Here is a 20,837-nt window from a genome sequence, read left to right on the forward strand (position 1 = left end):
ATACACCAAATTCATCCACAAAATGTTGAAGGAAAAATAGGTAAAATGTCTCCGAAAGACATTTTGCAGAAGGATGTCATATTAATTCCTCCATTAATTTGTCAGTTTTTGCCATAACTATTTTCCTCTCTCATTTCTTTTTCCCAACATTTTACCTAACTATGGGCCAAATTCTATCCTCGGTTATGTGTTAATGGTTTCCATTTAATTTGGATGTGTGGGTATATCTGAGGGGAAAATGTCTTTAATGATACACATGAAAGGATCCAGTATCTAGTCAGGTTTTAGTGTCTTTCTTATAAGCTAAATTTAGGCCTTGATTCTGCAAAGACAAGTGCAGAGCAGACCCCTGTTGAATTCAGAGAGGCTCTACATATGTAGGGTTCCAGCCACACAAGTGTCTTTTCAGGATCTGAGCCTTAATTTGTTTGTTCTCCTCCCGTTCCCCCCAAATATGAAAATCTATCAGAAAAGTAAAAGTATCTGGGTGATGCATACAATATCTCTGGAAATAGGAAATAGCTTTCAATAACTATGAAACATTATGGAAGGTTATAGAAATTATTATAATTTGTATAACAATTAGTAGGTTATTATAATTTAGCAGAACGTATAATCATGGCAGAACTTTGACACATTTATATAACATTAGTGGGCAATAATTATACAAAAAAACCCGTTTTCATCCCTTTATAGCAAATTTCACTGTTTGAAACATGTCTAGTTAGAAGTGTTGTCTGAAGGCTCATGCATTTTTCCTGGTAAGTGTGCAATAATTGTACGCAGAGCGGATAGCACCACATATTATTAAGGTCTCTCAACAATTGGTATTATAAGTCCCTGTTTTCATTTGCTTGTTTGGGCTGAAATTTTCTATGCCAGATGTCTGCTTTAGGCTGAATTTTGGGGGGAATTGGGGGTTGATTTGGATTGGATTTTTTTAGAAAACTTCAGCTAAAGTGGTTCAGCTGTTTCCAAGACAAGTGCTAAGGAAGAATACGTTGTTTTGCCCATGTTAAAAATTCTGGTGACATTTTATTTGAAAGGTTCTGCTGCTTCGGTGTTTTGGAGTAGAACTTGAAATTTAACATGCTGTGGCATTTTGCTGTCCCTGTGAAAATCCAGCTAAATATGACCTAATTATAAGTCTTTGAAAAATAACAGTTTACATGTGCTCAGTAAAGACTTTTTAGAAGCAAAAATCACGGAGCATTCCTTCCTCATTGAGCATGCTTCATTTCCCTCACAGCTCCTAAACATAACAGGACTGTGCACGTGCCATCACCACAGAGTGACTGAGCATGCACCAGCCCAGGGCTGCAGGGGTAAAGCCAGGCTTTCCCAGTAATAGCTACACCCAGCTTCTCCGAGCTGGGCAGCGGAACTCAGCAGGGATCCTCTCTCTTGTGCTCTCAGTGATACACACACACAGTCACCTAGGCAGCATGGAGGAAGAAGCCTTCTGATTCGAAAGCAGAGGGGAGAAAAGCCAGATTGGGGGGAATGAAACAGTAGATTGAGACAAGAATTCTGGTGAGACAGGGACTAGCTTTGGAGGAAGAGAAACTGTTACTGGGACCAGGAGCCAGTTGGTAGGGGGAATGTGAAACTTGGACTGGTTGACCGGAGAGGCTGGGACTTGGAACCAGGGAAAGGCAGGCTGGAACTGGGAGCTGGGATAGAGTGGGGTTGGGACTAGGAACCAGTTGCCTGGGGAAGGTGGAAACACTGGGATTGGTTGAGGAGCTAGGGAAAGGGGAGACTGGGACTGACTGGACAAGGAGATGAATTAGGAACTGGGGATGAAGAGCGGAGGGGAGAGGAGACAGAGCTGATGAGCTGGGTTACGGGGGGAGAACTGGGACTGGCTGGGCAAGAAAATTGGGATTGGGTGTGGGAAGGTGGAGGGACTGGGATTGGGGAGCAGAGGTCAGGGCTTGGACAGGTAGCTCAGAGGGGGACACTAGGACTGACATGGCAAGAAGACTGGGACTAGGTAGGCAAGAATGGAACTGGGTTAAGGGGCTAGATTCACAAGGGGGGCGTAATTGTTGCAATGCTGAGCGGTGCAGTGCCTGACTTTCAGGTGCCTTGCCACCTGCTGGAATTCACAATTCTGAGTTAGGTGCCCAGGAGGAGAGGATGGTGATTGCTGAATAACCGCATGGCTGTGGTGCTGGTGGTCCTCCTTATACCCAATAGCTCAGTAGTTAGAGCACTCTCACAGGATGTGGGAGATCCAGGTCCAATCCCCCCACTGCCTAGTGTGGAACAGTGACTTTAACCCAGATCTCTCACCTCCCAGGTGAGTGCCCTAACTCTTGGACTATAGGGCATTCTGAGGTGGGTGTCTCTCAATATTTCCCATGTAAACTGTTCCACTTGGTATAAATACTTGCATATCCCCTGGATCAGGGACTAGAACATGGGTCTCCCTGGTGAGTGCGCTAACAGCTGTGCTGTAGAATCATTTTCACTCTCTCATTGGTCAAATGAATATTTTAAGTATTTATAAGGGGGACCATCGCCACACCACCTGCTATGCCAGCTGTGTTTTGTTTGGGGCCTGATCTAGTAAGTTTGCTCTTAATCACCCACTGAGCATGCCTGCTGGATCAGGCCCCACAGGTGCAATAGGTAGGGAAATGCCTTGTTTGTGAATCCAACTGGGGCTTAGGCATTAGCTAGGTGCCAAGTTGCTAGGCTGTGTTGGGACTTAGATAGCTGTATGCATACCCAGAGACGAAAAATGAGGCACCTAGGGGACTTACCGGTGGAAATTTAGGCACCTAGGGACTTTAGGTGCCAGCAAGACACACACACACTTTGTTAAAAGAATATTATTAAGGTTGCAAAGTCAAGCACACTTTTCTGCCAGAATTTAGCTTGTCTGTGCAACTTTAATCCCCCCCTTCCCCTGTGTTATGATACAGTCTTTAATTCCATGATCACAAACTATTTTTATCTGCATGAGCCTTGCCTCATTCACTGCACAGCATGGACCTGTTCTGGGGATGAATCAGGGCTGAGTAGTAAAGGATGAGCCCTGCCTCATTTGTTGTAGAAGTTGGAAGGTGTATAGTGAATGAGTCAGGGAATTGCAGGAAGTTAAAACATGGTTAATACAGTTGAATGCTGTCCTAGAAAACTGGATTTTATACCTACCTCTGCCTCAGAGTTCCTATGTAATAGTAGGCAAGTCACTTAATCCAGACTTCACAAGTGATCACTGATTGTGTATTTCTCATTTCTGGGTGCCCAACTTGAGGCCCTCGGGTCTGATTTGCATAAGAGCTGAGCACTCACAGCTGCAACTGAAGTCAGTGGCAGATAATTTTAATATATAAAGTGCTATAGTCCTAGGTTAACTTGAGCACCAAAATTGGTAGAAACACTTTTGACTGTAATCTTTGTGCCTCCCCTCTCACCTCTCAGGGGTATTTGTGAAGCTCTCAGATACTATAGTAAGGAGCAACAGAGAAAAGCCAACAAGGAAATTAACAATCCTATCTTCAGAGCAGGGTTTGAACAGTGCATTAAATAAGGCCTGAGGAATGAGGAGAAAACAAAATATTGAATATCTGTTCATTCAGTGAGCACTGTCCATTCTGTGCACTGAATGACACGGGGGTCCTGTGGAAAAAATAGTATGTGATCGCGTAATTAAAGATTGTATCATATTGCGTACCCACAAGAGGCCAAATTAAGATTGCACGAGCAACTTAATTCTGGCTTTTTCTGACTTTTGAGACCTGGACTTTGCAACCTCAGAGAGAATAGAAATATAAAAAGGAGAAAGAAACAGAACATGTAGAGAGACACTGGTCTCAGTTTTAAGTCATTTGTGACCTAAAGTTTCTGTCTATTTTATGTTCGTTCAATCTGTGTGCCTCAGTAAAAACATTTAAAAACTAAGGGTCCACTTATACTGTCCTGGCCCAAAACTCCCTTTGACATCAGTGGAGGTTTTACCTTCAAATGGACTATGGAATTGGACCCTGATGAATGTGCTGTGATGCTCTCGTTTTTTTGGTTTTTTTTAATTTATTTTATTTTTCTGTAGGTGAAGATGAGGATGAGTTTGAGAATTTCATGCTACCCCTTACAGTTTCTTTTGAAACTGTAACTCAGATATTCAACAATAGTTTTAAACAAGAAGAGGCAAAGGTAGGTTTATTTCAGTAATAGGGAAAGAAATTATTTATCAGTAAAATAAGCTAATTGTGAAGTAAATGTTTCACATTTTTTTCATCTTTGCCATGTATATATGTCTATAATTTTCTATATAATGTTGAAATAAAATGGCTGTATATGACTTCCCACAAGTCAATCTCTTACACATACTTTTAGATTTTGGGAATGGTTTGACAATAAAGTGATCTCTTTTCAGCCATATTTATAATCAAAGAGACAGATTTTCCTCTTGTGGTATTTGACCTGGTTCTTGTGTAATACTCCCTCTTCCTGTGTATGTGTTTTTATTTTCTTCATATGTATTAACATATGTATTTGGGGAGATTTGGAAAGATGTAATACACTTGATAAAACACTGCATCTTTACAGTATTTTTTTTTCAAACAAGAATTTAATATATAAATCAAGACTTTATTAAATGGCTGGGCATATATGTATAAATAGGAACTGGTCTTGAAGTATTGCATCCTTAAACTGAACAAAGTGATTAGGATAACTGATAGCTAAATAAGGTTTTTATGTGCCTGTGGGAGCCATATTAGGATTGATTTGACAAGTCAGTTCAGCTGTGGCAACAGTCATAATATCTAACACAACATTATGTTTTATTAGTAAAATTCTTAAGTGTAGCAAGCTGTTTGTGTCAAAACAACAGTATATTTTAGGGGGGAAAGGACGTGCTAAATGGGAGTAGCAGCTTCAGGAATGACAATACATTAGAGTAGTGTTGTGCTAAATAGATTCCCCTCCCCATAATGAACAAACACTTAACAATGCACTCTAGAGTGCCCATTTCAGATACATTGCGTAATCTATGGGAAGCCCAAACAGATTTGCTATTTTAAAATATGATGGAAACCTTAACAGTGCATCACCATCTTTTCTTCTTGCCCTTTCCTGAAAATGTAAACTGTCATCAAACATGCTAGAAATGTTTGACAAATAATTTTTGTCCTCCTTAGTACACAACTCACATTTACAGAGCATGTATAGTTTATAACCACTTAGATTAAATTAACATCTTAGAAAATATGAATACTCAGCTCATTGCTTCAGTGGGTACTGTGAAAAAGACCACATATCCCAGATTCTGTTTTGGATGTTGCTTCTAGTATTTAATTTGTAAGCTGCTTTTCACATGTTAAATAGAGAGAGTCCAAAAGGGTTTGCCTTTTATTTTAAAAATTATTGATTTTAACCATTAATTTTAAGAGATCATTTTTAGAATTCCCTTCTTCATAAGAAATTGCATTTATCTCATTTGCGGATTCTATCGTATTTAAAACAATTTTGCTGCAGTCCTGTCTGGTTTGTGAGAAACTCTTTTACTGAAGAAATTTTAATGGAGTTCCAGTGATATATCCCTAAACTAGCAAGTTCTTAACGACCCTGGAAAGTGACTGCTTGATTACACTTTAACGGTATTTGCAAATAAAATCACAAGTAATTAAAGGGAAATCTCCAGGCTTTTGAGCAAGTTTGATGCATGATAACTGCCTGATTCAGCTTCATCTAGAGTAATGCTGTGTAGACGAGAGCTACTGAGATCAATAGCAACATAATGATAGTGGCAGAATTAAGTGAGTAACCTGAGAACTGTGTCTTCAGAATGCATGCAGCTGCCACAAGCCAGGGCCACACAGTGCACTCCGTTCTTCCATCCTAAATGTTCATCAAAAGACGCCCTGCAGGAAAATGGAGTTAGATGCTCTTTATTGCTGATCGTGTCTCTTGCCACATTTATCAGGGAAATTGGATTAGCAGTTGGCAGCTGCAGGTAGACAAGGTTCTGCAGTGATTAAATATGCAGCTTGGCTGCATTTGTTGTGACAGACCTTTAGTAAATTCTACTGTAAGCACCATCTGTCTAATTTGTATAAAGGAAACTTGGTGCTTTAAGCTACTGATAAAGAACTAAATCTGTTGCTCTATCATAAACAAAACTTTTGCTCTAAATTCTTTTAAATATAATTTATGTTACAGCTATTTTTCTATCATGATGAATAAATAATACATGCAAAGTGCTTTCAGGTACTTCATTGTGCAAGAACTGGAAACAAAAACAGTTCAGTTCTCTTCTTCAATAAAATGTTTAGTATTCCAATCCACAGGGAGGTGACACTGTTAAAATATCACCATGAAAATGGCCCAAGACTGCCAAATTCATTTAATTTGTGGCTTTTACTAGGATTTTCTAACTGGCTGGTTTTTTATATTTCTGAAGTATGCAGCTGAAAAATGATCACAACAAGGGAGCTCTTCCTCATTGAAATACATTTGTGGTTAACAAACCTGTGTATAAAACATACATTTAGGTTTGTTTTCCAGTGAAATCTAATATAATTGAAGAGGACTTCAATTATTTTCAATTATAAACTAGTATTTACCATGAGCTTTTTTCCATTTTTGAAATGAAGGGGGGTGGGGGGGGAACGATAGTATTAAAACTACTGTCATTTTTTTCTCTCAAAAATATCTGGATTTGCCCTGACATTCCAGTTAAGTAATATATTGACTGGCTAGACTGAACCTCAGTGGTGCTTTTATGTGAGTTATGACATCCTCAGTTTTGATAGGAATGAATGAAAACTGTATCGGAGGAAGAAGGGCAGTTAAATAGCAACATGCTATCTTTAGCTGGTTCGTAAAAACTCCATACTGTTAAATTATTTAAAATCCTTGATTTTCAGCTAGCACACATTAAAAGTTTTCACACTAAGTGCCAAATGTTGCAAACAGCACTTTAACAGAATGATTTTGCTTTGATCCCTGTAGCAGTTCCTGAATAATTTATCACAGGTTATTGCCTTAATTCTGGAGAGGGATAGAGCAATAAAGGCAGATGAAAACACTCCAGTTGAAACACCTTGGGGCCTGCTCATTCCTCTGACACGGCTCTTTTGTTGGAACTATTTAGAGGTTATTAAGACGTGTCTCCAGAATTAAGAGTATGCTGTAAGGATGAAGACAGCCATCTTAATTCTAAAGACAAAGCACAATGACCCTTCACCTTTTTTTCTTCATTGTTATTATATAGTAGAATTATGAGGATAATATTATAGCTGCACCCAGTAGTGCCACTGTAGTTAAGGGTCTGTCAGACTTTCCATTACAAACCCCATTTTGGGGGTGGGTGGCGTGAGTGGTATCTCGTCTGTTTCAAAGTGCATTAGTCAGAAACTTGGCACCCGCTGTCAAGCCACAATTCCTGTTTGGGCTTTTTTCCCCTTACAAATATTTAAATGTTCCGTTCTTTTCCATTTAGAAATTCAGAAAATAATGTTTTTTAGGATTTTAAACCATAATGTCAGAATTTTTTAAAAAAAGGGGGGGGGGGGAGACCTTTAAATTACTCTAAAGTAGACCTACCATTTTTTGGTTTGTGGATGGAAGAATACTTTGAAGCAGGCTAGTTATTTCATTAGTATGAAAATCAGTTTATAAGCCAGCATTCTGACTACCTAAAATTCCCCTGCCATTTCTCTCGGATACAGTATTCTTTGCTTCTGAGTCTAAGGTATTGTCTAGTGTTGCTGTGTGCTGCTAAACAGCTGTCACCTTGCACCCAGATATGACTGCATTTCAGCTGTGAATGAAGTGATCCTTTTATATGCTGCTTGTATTTTATTCTGTTACATTTACAAAGCATGTTAGGAACCCTCAGGATGAAGACCCACAAGGTGCTGTCTAAGTATATAGTGTTGTTTACTATTTTTCTTAACAATTTTTACACCCACTGTCATTTGAAAATTCGTAATGGGCTAATAAACCAGAATATATTGGGAGTTTAATCCGTGTTCTGCCACACCTGTGTAAAACTCAACTGCAGTGAGCACAAGATCTTAGGTGAAAGGGCCAGGATTTTACCTGGATACACTATGTGGTTGAGGTGTCATTGTATGAGCAGTTTTGGCGTCAGTGTACATATTCAGTATTACTACTATACAAAGTCTAGTTCCAGTGAATAATACTTCACCATTGAGTTTAGTGGGACTTTATATACTAAGAATGTGTAATATATTAAAGATGAGTAGTATATATTAAGAATAGTATAGATAACAGTGTATGGTGTTTATATAATGATAGTAGTAGAAAGTAAAGATTCTAAAACCAAAGAAATTCAGTGGCTTTTCTCAAATCACTCAGTTGTTCTTTAGTACTGAAGATCAGTGGCATGTGAAATGACCTGCAGTTTCAAGGCCCTCTGGTAGAAGGGTACTGTGTCATCGCTTTCTAAGTGTGACATGCCCCCATTTATCAGGTATCTGTATGTCTTGCTACCCAGACATTTCCTAAATATTTTACCAGAAAGAATGTTTTTCAAAGAACAGTTGCTTTTCTAAATCAATGAATATGTACTTCAGGGTTGGTTGACTGGTCAGTTGTGTGTGTATGTGTAGTCCCTGTCTCACAAGCATCTGACCATGGGCTCATTCCTATTTTTGCCTGACTTCAAACAAAGCCAAGTTCAAATGAGGTGCTGAATATCTTAGGAGTCTTTCTAGAGACCCCTACTTTTCCTTTGACCTTCATTCCTGATAGTCAGCCTTCCTTATGGACCTTTTCTTTCTGTGGCTACGGTGGGCAAAAGAGCCGAGATCACTCTCGAATCCTCCACCTTCACCCTGCATTGCTGGATGTGGATATATCCTTTTTTGATATTGCACCTTAGTATTGTTTAGTAGGAGAAGTGCAGTGTGGTTATGAAGTTTTTTTACATAGGCCACACATCTGCTAAACGCTTATTTTCCACATGGAAGAATAAAGATATTAAATGCCAAAATGTAGGTGAATGTCATGTTAATATTATAATTTTAGGTCCCAGTTCTGCATGATGCTGAGCATTTCTTGTGAGGTAACCTCAACTCAAGTTTATGAGAATTGAGGGCTCTGAGCATCTCGGATGTTCAGGTCATTTGCACACTCAAAAACCAGGAAATCCAAATGGTAAGGTTCTCATAGTAACCTTTATTTACCCATGTTTCACATAGGGCCCAATTTACCCTCAGAAAAACCTCTGCAACTCCCATTGAAGTCAATTGGACTAGTGCGTGCATATCTGAAAGTAGAATTCAGGCCTTGTGTAAAGTAACATTTAGTAGCATAACAAGTAATTTGCAGCACTCCATTCATTATGTGGGTAGGTTAAAGTTAGTATGAGATCCTTACCTTTTGCATATCTGGACTTACGAATATTTAACATTGTTGCCAAATACTACTTTATTGAAAGTTTTATATTTAGTTTCTCTTGATATTTTTACGAAAATGAAAAAAGATTTGCACGTTAATCCCCCCTACTGGTTTCTCTGTGTGCTTCCACAATTGTTTAGTGAAACCCTGCAGTTATATGGTACTTCATAATGGAGCAGAAATACAAACCACACCTACAACACCAAACTAACACTGATACTGCATGTTTCTGTTGCTCAGTATTCCACTAATCAGTATGGAATTTTAACTGGAGTGGAAATTTCATGTAGTGTATGTTTAAAATTATTTTTTCATTCACTTATAATTGTTAATTCTTAAAATTTACACTACTTACCTGAAAATCAGTCCTTTATGAGGATTACCACCTGGAAACTTGCAGCTGCTTTTCATTTATGTCTGTACCCCAAAAACAGTTTTAAAATATTTTTACGGGGTGGGGGAAGTATATTTTTTACTGTCACAGCATTTACTAAGAATGGGTGAATGGTTTTGCTCAAAATTTTTAAAAAAATTATTTTTTGACTGAGACCTAACTTGGAAAATGATATCAGAAAAGATTTTTTTCAGAAAGATATAAGTATATGAAAATAGAGTATAATAGAAGTCTCAATATAACCGTAACAGTAATTTTTTTGAGTATCAATTAGTCTTATACCTTACATAAAATAATGCCAGCTCAAGTTAACTTTTTATTATTAGTGTTGTTATTTTAATATAGTCATGCAAGAAGCACTTTTAAACTTTAATATGCAGCATTCGTATATTATGTTTTAGTTTGCCTTAGTCAAAGGTACAGTAAACTGAGTAACCTAAAATGTTCCCTAAGCATTTTATTAGCATTTACTACCATAAAACTTGGGCAGATTTTTTTTTTTATAAAGAACCTATGGTTTTCTATAGAGAAGGATTTGAGCGAGACAGTTAAACTAATGAATCAAAATCAGATATATGGTCATTATTGGCTGATTATTACTCCATCTGCTCTGTGCTAACGTGAAAATCAATTACTCTGTCTCTTTCCCACTGACAGCGTATGTTGATCGGGCTGGCAAGAGATCTTCGAGGGATTGCCTTTGCGCTGAACACAAAGACCAGCTACACCATGCTGTTTGACTGGATGTATCCTTATTACACTATGACAATACCAGCTCTGTGCACAGAGGGATACCAGGCCCCTTGCATTAGTTTAATAGTGTGGCACAGTGGGGAAGAGGAAACAAAGCTAAATGAACTAATGTGTAATCAGCTAAAATTACAGCACAATGGCAACCATGCAGTTAACCGGGAGGGCAGCATTTGGAGAGAAACCACAGAGAGGTCACTTTTTCGTTGTATCACATTAATACCTCAGAAAATATATCTAAATGGTTCCCCTCCCCACCCCAAGCCTGTGATGTTTCCATAAACATGCGTTGGCTCAAACTCAAAATATAATGTACCTACATTTGGTTAAAAATGACAGCAAAGATTACTAAAAAAAAATGTTGCTTCCCAAGTGTTAATCCAGGGGGACCTCTGTATCTAGTATGATCTGGTCTTTCATTTAGCCAATAAGTATCCACTTACGTCAGTTTTATTAATATCATGACACACACACTTGTCTTGATGAGAAGACAACAGCTATATTGCAAAAATAAATGGTAATCTAGAGTTACAGTTTTTCTCAATATGCAAAGATCAGGACTACTGTGTTTGTTTTAATATACTGGTATACTTTTTTACTGCTGTGCTAAAGTATCTAATAATACACACTGGTATTTTGTTAATACAACAGGGAGGTCTTTGATGTTTTTTAATAAGTGTATCAGTCATAAATTTTGTCATTTCAGTCATAGAATCATATTAATCAACTCACTATCCCAATATATAGTGAGATGAGTATAACAGTTTGTATGATTTAGACCTACTATGCATGATTGCTGTAAATTTGTTTATTATACTGGTAAAATAACATACAAATACAATATTGTGCTTTATTAAAAACAGGGGGCTTTGAAATGGGATAATTTTAGACAAATGCTGAAAGTTTACTATACACTGATAATCTGTTTGGAGAACACATAACAGTATATCTTTCTAGAATTGTGACCAGGAATATAGTTGAATATGGGCGAAAAGGTAGAAAGGCTGAGCCTTTGTTAGGATCTGTCCAACTTCCATTGAAATCAATGGACAGACTCACATGGGAGTGGGATCAAGCCATTCTCAAGAACCTTGCTTCCTTTCAAGTGAGAGAGTTTGTGGAATCAAGGCCTGAGATAATAAGAGGCCTCATCCTAACTCTTTTTTAAATCAATGGAAAACTCCATTTAATTTCAATAGTAAAAGATGGAGCCACAAACTACTAAAATCAGGATGTAAGCATATAAATTTTATAACAGACACTGTCACACTTACATTATTAAACCTGAAAGAAATTTAAAATTCTAAAGTTTACTTTTTATATTTTGTTCAGCATGGGCAGGAAAGAGAGATCACCGGTACTATCAATTTAATTTTCAATAAGTTTCATTTTCTGTTTCCTCTGCATTAAGCCAATGTTTATAGATTCTAAGCCCAGAGGGGACCATTGTGATCATCTAGTCTGACCTCCTGTTTAACGTGGGCCTTAGAACTGTCCCAGAGTAATTCCTAGAGCAGATCTTTTTAGAAAGACAGCCAGTCTTGATTTTAAAAATTGTCTGTGATGGAGAATCCACCTCTCCCCTTGATAAATTTTTCCAGTGGTTAATTACACTCTCAAAAAATGTGTGCTTTATTTTCAGTCTGAATTTGTCTAGCTTTAACTTCCAGCCATTGGATCATGTTATACCTTTTTTTGCTAGATTGAAGAACCCATTATTAAATATTTGTTTCCAGTGTAAATACTTACAGACTGTAATCAAGACACCCTTTTACTGTCTCTTTGTAAAGCTAAATAGATTGAAGTTTTTGAATCTAACACTGTAAGACATGTTTTCTAATCCTTTAATCATTCTCGTGGCTCCTCTCTGAACTCTCTCCAATTTATCAATATCCTTCTCAAATAGTGGGGACCAGAACTGGACGAGGTATTCCAGCAGAGATCACATCAGTGTCAAAGAAAGAGGTAAAATAACCTACTGTAACTTCTCTACTCCTGTTCGAAGTGTGGCAATGTTTGCACTGCAAATAGTATAGGGAAATGTATAAATTCAGACAGAGCCAGATTGAGGTATCCTACAAGGAAACCTCTGGGGTTAGGAGAGGAATTCCAGCCAGAGTTTTCCTCAGGTCATTCTATTGGTGGTGATCACAAAGTTTTTACCCCTTTGCAGAATGACCAGGGTCATCCACTGCTCAGAAATCCACAGATCTCCTTGGTACCCTAATGAGCCCTACTCTCCTGTCTGGCTGCTCCTGTGGAACCATACTGCCGGGGGCTCTCCAGCCTGTGGCTATCCCAGGACCTAGCCTTTTTACGAAGGGCTGTGCAAGAAAGGAAACGGAGCCTTTGGTTGTATTATGCAGTTCTCATTTGTCAGTCCCATGTTCTCTCCCTGTGCAAAACTGCAAAGCTCCCTCTGTGGGACCAGGAATGGTGGAAGGGATTGCAGTATAGGGGTGGCTGATCTCCACTCTCTTTCCAAAAGATAGATCCATGCCTGGAGGGTCAACATATCATAGGAATCACCATGCTGAGTCAGAACAATGGTCCATCTAGCCCAGTATCCTGTCTTCCAAAAGGAACAAGGCAATAACATGGATGGACCTATCCTCCATTAACCTAATTCTTTTTTTGAACCGATTTGCTCCATTCCACACCTGAATCCAGGATTGTTTCCATTGTTTTTAATTTCCTGAACACCCATAGTTAATATTAAATTTCTTTTTTTAACTTTTTTTTAACAAACCCTGGATCTTTTTATTTGGACTGCCAGATAGCATTCCTTTAATTGACCTAAACAATAAAAAGATTAATATATACACAGTAAGAGGAATTAATTTGTCCAAGGCTTTTCTGAATCCCCTCGTTTTCTGTATTCAGTTGATTCTTTTTCCAAGCATATCTGTACACACGGACACAGAAAATATTCCCCTATCACCTTTGGCTGTAAACAAACAAACAAATTCATGCTTCTGTTCAGTGCATTTAGCTTCTGCTGGGGTCCAGCTCCATCCTCATATTGATCTCAGTATTATAGCAGAGTAAACTGCCATCATGTCAACTCGTATTTACTGGGTCTAAAGGGTGTAAGCTACAATGGTATGTGTTGGGGTGGGGAGTGAAAGAGTTTTCTTTTAATTTGGATAGGGATTTTTATACTTAATTAACATTGTAGTATATAAATTAATAACCTTTAAGTGCTGAATTGTATATGTGGACATGCTACAATTATAACTGCCCAAGTCTAATAGTAACAGTTGTTTTCAAACAAATATTCCCCTGGTTTGAAAACCTTGAAGTGAAACTAACTATAAACAAAAATTAAACTGACTTAGGTGATATTCATTACCTAAACTTAGAGAAATGCAGCAAATAAGCAGTATAAATAGACAAGAGAAAATTGTTAGTTTAGTAATATAAGATGTTATTAAGGTAAATAAAGGAGGTTGTTTGGAAGCGTTAATTTTAAATCAGTGGTATAAGAGTTCACTGGTTAATATAATACTTTATCTCAAGTGTGGCTGGAAATATTTTGATTCTAATCTCTTCCCATTTATTTCAAGAGAGTTACACATATAGTGAACTTTTGAGGATCAAACCTTTAATTTTTTAAGTTGTTCCAGTTTTAGGTCATAGTTTTCCTCTGTCTTGTTTCTGATTTTGAAGAAGTATGTGGAATTTTACTTTTGTCCAGTAGATGGCAGAAATGAGCAGAAATGAATTATTTTAAATCTTTTGGTTTTGTATTTGATCTGAAAACTGTTGTGTCCTATATTTTACCATAGATTATGATGATATTAGGGTCATGATTTGGAGGTGAATTGTCAGTATGCTGAAAGCTGTGTTAGATTGCCAAATAGGGTTGTTTTGTCGCAGGCTTGCTTATACTAATTGAGTTTCTGTAGCAAATCAGGCTCCTTGGAAAAAGGCCAAAGGCTTTTCATAATTGTATTGACAGGAAAATGAATATGATAAATGGTGTTCATTCAGTTGAGACAAGATTTATTGTTTTCCTCTGGGCAAGGGATGAAGAGCAAATATTTATAATAATAGCAAATTTTGTTTAAAAGTTGTATTATTCAATCTTTCAGAAGGCTTTATTAAAATATTTCCAAAGATTTTTAAGCAGTTTCCGATGGTTACGTTCAGGATCTTCCCAGAGAATTCCATTAATGAAAGATGAATAAGTAGATGATACAAAAATAAATAAATAAATAAATATCTTGGATATGAAAGTCATTTATTCTTCCTGAAATATTGATATGTCAAGTTGTCAATGATGATTCCAGTATTACAGCTTCTGAAAGTTTATATGCTTTTTATATTCAGAAATGTGGTTTGTATAATTTGTAGGGCAGGCCTGAACATGCAGGTGAAACCTTCTATAAAAGCATGTCCTGTTTAGAGTAAAATCAGAATCCATTTTCATTAATGGAGATTATCCCACTAATAAAATATTTTGTTTTGCTATTGACTTCAAGACGATGTTTGTAAAATGTGAGTGTATTACCTGTATTACTCCAAAGTGACAGCAAGCTGAAGTTTAAGTTCCCCGGTCTGTCTGTGGGGAGCTGGTGCAGGATCAGGGCTGTACCCAGCTATGTTGTTACTCTCGATCAGTGTTTCTTAAAACTAGTCGGGTATCCCCTTGGTAAATTTTTCAGCTGTTCCTTTCAGTTGACATCAATTATTTAATGAGCTTTAATTCCTGTGACATAAGCAAGTTTGTAGTAAGAAACTGTCTTGCCGGACTTAAATTACCTTATTAGGCTGACTCAGGGTTTTAGTCAGTAAAGCTAAAGTAGCATTAGTATATAAAAAAGATGGGGATCTGTGTTTGGAGTTTCTTCTCTACTAGTCATTCACACAATCCCCTTTCTTATGTTGATGTTTGTTTGAGAATGTGCCCCTTCTTTATGTGAACTTGGGGGAGGGATAGCTCAGTGGTTTGAGCATTGGCCTGCTAAACCCAGGGTTGTGAGTTCAATCCTTGAGGGGGCCATTTAGGGATCTGGGGCAAAAATTGGGGATTGGTCCTGCTTTGAGCAGGGGGTTGGACTAGATGACCTCCTGAGGTCCCTTCCAACCCTGATATTCTGTGATTCTGTGAACTTACAAGTAGGTTTGGAACATTTTGTTTTAAATAACCAATATGCTTCTGTTTTTAATCACTGTTCTAATAAATATCTAAAGATTCATCTCCTGTATCCTTAAAACAATAATTCCATATGCACGGGCAGAGACATTTTATAAGACTGTATGCAGAGGATTAGTCAAGAAAAATACTCACAATTTTACATAAGCAGTAGTGTTTCCCATTTAAAACCATTATAGTTTTTAAAGTATTAAATTTTCATATTTTTTTCCAATTAGTTTATAAGTGCTCATTTAGAAGAACTAAACAATCAGTTCTATATATTTCAGTCCTGTATCCGCAGAGGCAGTATAAGGTTTTCCTTTAAGCAACCAGCCTTTCCTCTGCATCCAGTCTTTAGCCTGTCATAGGGAGCCCCTTAGTGCCCTTTGTGTTGATAGATTCTATGATGATGGTCACTTGTGTACATTAGCGTACTAAAGCTGATTTTATTTTATATTGCCCTCTTATTATTTATTTGTCTGACCGTAGCACTTATGAGATCTAGTCTTGGACCAAGATCCAATTGTGCTAGGTGCTATACAAACCCAGACCAAAAACATGGTCCCTGTCCCAAAGATCCTTTGCTGTTTGCATTTCACTCACCTTGGACAATGAAAATCAGTTTGTCAGTTTCACTTCGTGAATTAGCAGGATTCCACAATGTTTGAGAATATAAACACTGCAGATGGGTGTTTAAAAACAAGTCAAAACTGTTTTCACTGGAATTTTTAAAAATAATAAATCATGGAAATATTTTTGTTGACCCCAAGTTTTGTAAAACCTGGTTTCTGCCAATGGATGTAGATGTGACACTTGAACTTTTGAGTTGTGGCATCCCCGTTTATATAATGGGGTTGCCAGCTCAGAATGCCCAGTTGTCTATCTCCAGCATGCTGGCTGATACAGTTTTAGAAGAATTCAAAGATTTCACAAGTGCTCAGCTACAGCTTTGAATACACTAACAAAAGTGGCTTTTGTTCACAATGGGTTTCAGCAATAAGTGCAGTTGAAGTGGTGCTGAATATGGTTTAAATTCAAAAGCAAACTGTTCAGCAGCATTTCAGAAACTCTGGTGAAAAGCTGCTCCCCCCACTGGTGCTCCAAAAAGCCCCCAGAGACAGCTTGGGCACATAGCACTGTCTCACCACCCCATTTTCAGTTGCTAAATTATATTAAAAGACCAGTAGAAACACATTGAATATTTTCCTAATGTTACTTTTCCATGTAAACTCTTGTTGTAGTTTTCACAGGGCTGCAGTGTGAGCGTGAATGGTAGGGGTTGGCGTTCTGCATGCTCCGCTAAGCGTATGAGAACTCCTGTTCTAAGGCCTTGCCCTCTGACTTATTCTCAGTGGAAGAAGGGCTGGGTTGGTGTTGATAACGGGCTGTGGCTATGGTTCAGATTATATTGAAAAGTTTGTGCCAGGACAACTCTCACACTATCTAGAATCATGATCCTTTAAATATCTGTTAAACAGATAACATTCCAGTTAGACTGGGAGATGGTCTTCTCTGTGTGGTGGATGAAGATGAAGTGTCCATGCTGATAATAATGGGCCTGTCAGCAGCCGTTGATACAGTTGACTTGCTTATGCATTTCCAGGGGACTCTGTGGGGATGCTGTCAAGTGACATTGATCTTTTCTATTGGAGAGAGCCCAGCGAGTAGCTTTGAGCAATTACTTTTATCCAAGGGCACTCTCATATGGGGTTCTGCAGATTCCATCTTGGTCCTGTCTGCATATTTGAGGCCACTGGGAGTGGCAGTGAGGAAGTATGAATTAGGGTGCCTTCTGTATTCAGATACCACCCAACTTTATGTGCCTATCCCTCCCAATCATCATTTTGAACGTTTTAGCCAGTGTCTGGGTGAGAGTGGTCTGGTTGGGAAGTATTTCCAATAAAATGAAGGTGATGTTGACAGATTTATGAAAGTAGCCGAAGATATGGCAATGATGTGTATGCCCCAGAGGGTATTTGGCCATGTTATGTTACTTATGTACAGAAGGTGGCTGTCGGATTTGAATCCCAATTATTTTGTTACAGAAATCTTGATGGTGGATGCAACCATGCTAAGTCTGATAAAAAGAAAAGAACTCCTAGAATGGGACAGAGGTAACTCTTTAAAGAGTGTTTGAGATATCAGGCTCTTCTGCTATATACTGCTTATGCCTCCAGAGCCTCAGGCAGATGGCAGCAAAAACTCTCCAGAGTACTAGGACAAACAGACAGAATTAGCCAAAATGCTTTCCTTCTCAGAGACAGCAATATCATTCAGCAGCAGTGCCACGTATGATGACATTAGTCTCCACCAGAAGGGCACTATCGACTCAAGGCAGGGCACTCCAAGGCTTGATTAACTTTTCTCCCATTTAAAGTGAAATGTCTTTTTGGGTAAGTACTGTCATTTAAAAAACAAAACAAAACCCCTCCCCAAATCCCCAGCAGATAAAAGACCCCCCAGAGCAGCTCCAGAAAAGACAATAGGAAATCTTTCCCGCGCAAATATAACAGAAACTTTTACCGTCTTTCCTGATCCTACTGACCTGTGGTAAGTCTAACAGACATACTGGAAAGGTTGTTCCCTTCACCTCTGTGGCTGAGAAAATAGTTAAGACTCTGTGGCCTATTTGGTCCTTGGCTTCCTGTAGAGACTGCCAGCCAGGATGCCAGTTAATACCAGTTATGGTGGGTGCGGGGAGTGTATGAACACATTGTCTGCTGGGAATTGGAGAGAGCCCAGAAGTTAATTTTCTGTACACACACAAAACTCTTTCATTTGCCTGAAATTATGCCAGTTGTATATATTCCAAATATGATTTTTTCAATAACTGACCTATTTTGTACTTAATTTTTTGGATTTCCAAGGGATTTATTCTTCCAGGCACTGACAAACTTGGATGTATGGGTTCAGAGCCTCAGCTAGGGTAAACTGGTAAAATTATGTACCTGGCTCACCAACTTACCATAGTGAGGTTGAGGTAAAGTTAATCTGAGAAATATTAATTTTGGGTATTTGCATTCTTTAACCCATTTTATGAAAGATACACATCATACCTTCCCATTCTACAAAGAGCTATTGAGCTGTGGTATCGTGAAGCAGCATGTACAACTCCTATCTTGAAGCTTATGGCAGAGCTCCTGCAAAACAGGTAATGATCATGTGAGAGCTGGGTAAACAATAAGTGGCACTGTAGTTTGCAAGACTTCGTTCTGTCTACATTTTTATATCATGCCCATTATTGAGGTATCCTGACTTTCTTAACTTTCTCACTAATGTCTTTTCGGACTGTGCTATGGAACAAGAACTAGGGAGACCACAGCTCCACCAGTGTTCTTGTTTTGATTTGCTACTATGGTAGCCATTAAAAAGTCAACCCTTAAAGATGCAACACAGGATAATCTGTGATACTGCATTTACTTACTATTCAAAATAGACTGAAATAATTCAGATGCATCTCAGCTGCCATGATGTGGTAACCATAGTTAAACATTGACTTTTTAATGGAGATCACTGAAAATAGTACACTAATTTCTGTCTTGTGTTCCCTGCAATCTCTAAGTAACACTAAATGTGGCTTTACATATTTATAACTTACTTTTACAGTTCCCCTCCAAAGAAAAAACAATTTCCAGGTACATTTGTATCCTGAATGCTTCAGTTATTCAGACTGGAGAAGAAGGGTATCTCGGACAACAGTATTTCTAACCAACTTTTATGTAATGTTTCCCTCTCCGTGAAATCCTCTTGGCACTTGCTGGCTCATGGAAGAGATCCCAGAATGATTTTCTGATCTGATGTAAATACCCTGGATTGCATGTGTTGCAGGGTATGTCTACACTGCAATTAAAAATCCGTGGCTGGCCCATGCCAGCGGACTAGGGCTCATGGGTCTCGGGCTGTTTAATTGCAGTGTAGACATGTCCTAGAGCCCAGGCTTCAGTTTGAGCCCGAATGTCTACACCACAATTAAACAGCCTCTTAGCCCAAGACAGCTGGCACGGGCCAGCTGCAGGTTTTTAATTGCAGTGTAGACATACCCTAGGTGAGTCTTGTTGTTTGGGATGCCACAGAACAAGAGCATTTTGTGATATCCTCATGGAATCTGCAGATGCTAAGAGGATTGCCCAAAGGGAGAAGAGACTTTGGAAGGGGAAAATGAAAGGGAGCAGGGGGATTAGAATGATTCTCTGCTGGAGACCTCCATGACCTGTAAAGATGAGGCTTTCATCAGAGAAATCTGTGCTTTCCTCAGGTTCTATTTTTCCCTTGCAAGTTCATCTTTAAAAGCAAACAGATAAAAAACTGTTTAAAACAAAACAAAAAAAGTTTAACTGAATGATGGACCACTGGTTCTACAAAGTTCAACTCTACCCCCAGCAAAGTTAGTGAGTATCACTGGAGTTTAAGCCCTGAATGTCAATACAGAACTTCCAGGTCAGTTCTCAGTGTCTTTTGCATTTGTGGATTGGCTTGCTGTGACATTACCTATTGTTTGTGTAGGTTAATTTCCTCTTTTTATCATGGTAAGAGTGTGTCACGGTTCCTTCCCCACTCTGAACTCTAGGGTACAGATGTGGGGACCTGCATGAAAACCTCCTAAGCTTACTTTTACCAGCTTAGGTTAAAACTTCCCCAAGGTACAAACTATTTTACCCTTTGCCCTTGGACTTCCACTGCCACCACCAAACTTTATCTGGGTTCCTGAGAAAACGTAGTTTGGAAACGTCTGTGCCCCCAAAATCCTCCCAACCCTTGTACCCCACTTCCTGGGGAAGGTTTGGTAAAAATCCTCACCAATTTGCATAGGTGACCACAGACGCAAACCCTTGGATCTTAGAACAATGAAAAAGCATTGTTTCCTTACAAGAAGACTTTTAATAGAAGTAAAAAAGAATCACCTCTGTAAAATCAGGATGGTAAATACCTTACAGCGTAATTAGATTCAAAACATAGAGAATCCCTCTAGGCAAAACCTTAAGTTACAAAAGAGACACACAGACAGGAATAGTCATTCTATTCAGCACAGCTATTTTCTCAGCCATTTAAAGAAATCATAATCTAACGCATATCTAGCTAGATTACTTACTAAATTCTAAGACTCCATTCCTATTCTGTCCCCGGCCAAAGCATCACACAGACAGACACAGACCCTTTGTTTTTCTCCCT

At 38.4% G+C, this 20,837-nt stretch overlaps 1 protein-coding gene across 4 annotated transcripts in view; it reads left to right on the forward strand.

The window, feature by feature from the left end:
- Positions 1 to 20,837, forward strand: part of RANBP17 (RAN binding protein 17) — a 269,237-nt gene that overhangs the window by 172,728 nt on the left and 75,672 nt on the right. For 3 of the 4 annotated variants that reach the window (XM_073355989.1, XM_073355990.2, XM_073355993.1), the window contains 3 exons: positions 4,064 to 4,167; positions 10,436 to 10,524; positions 18,712 to 18,819. In XM_073355989.1, coding sequence (XP_073212090.1) covers positions 4,064 to 4,167; positions 10,436 to 10,524; positions 18,712 to 18,819 — 301 coding nt within the window. The remainder of the gene's footprint in view (positions 1 to 4,063; positions 4,168 to 10,435; positions 10,525 to 18,711; positions 18,820 to 20,837) is intronic. The other variant, XM_073355992.1, reaches the window with a different exon arrangement.

Source organism: Lepidochelys kempii, chromosome 8, assembly GCF_965140285.1.
Source record: "Lepidochelys kempii isolate rLepKem1 chromosome 8, rLepKem1.hap1, whole genome shotgun sequence".
Classification (NCBI taxonomy): Eukaryota; Metazoa; Chordata; order Testudines; family Cheloniidae; genus Lepidochelys; species Lepidochelys kempii.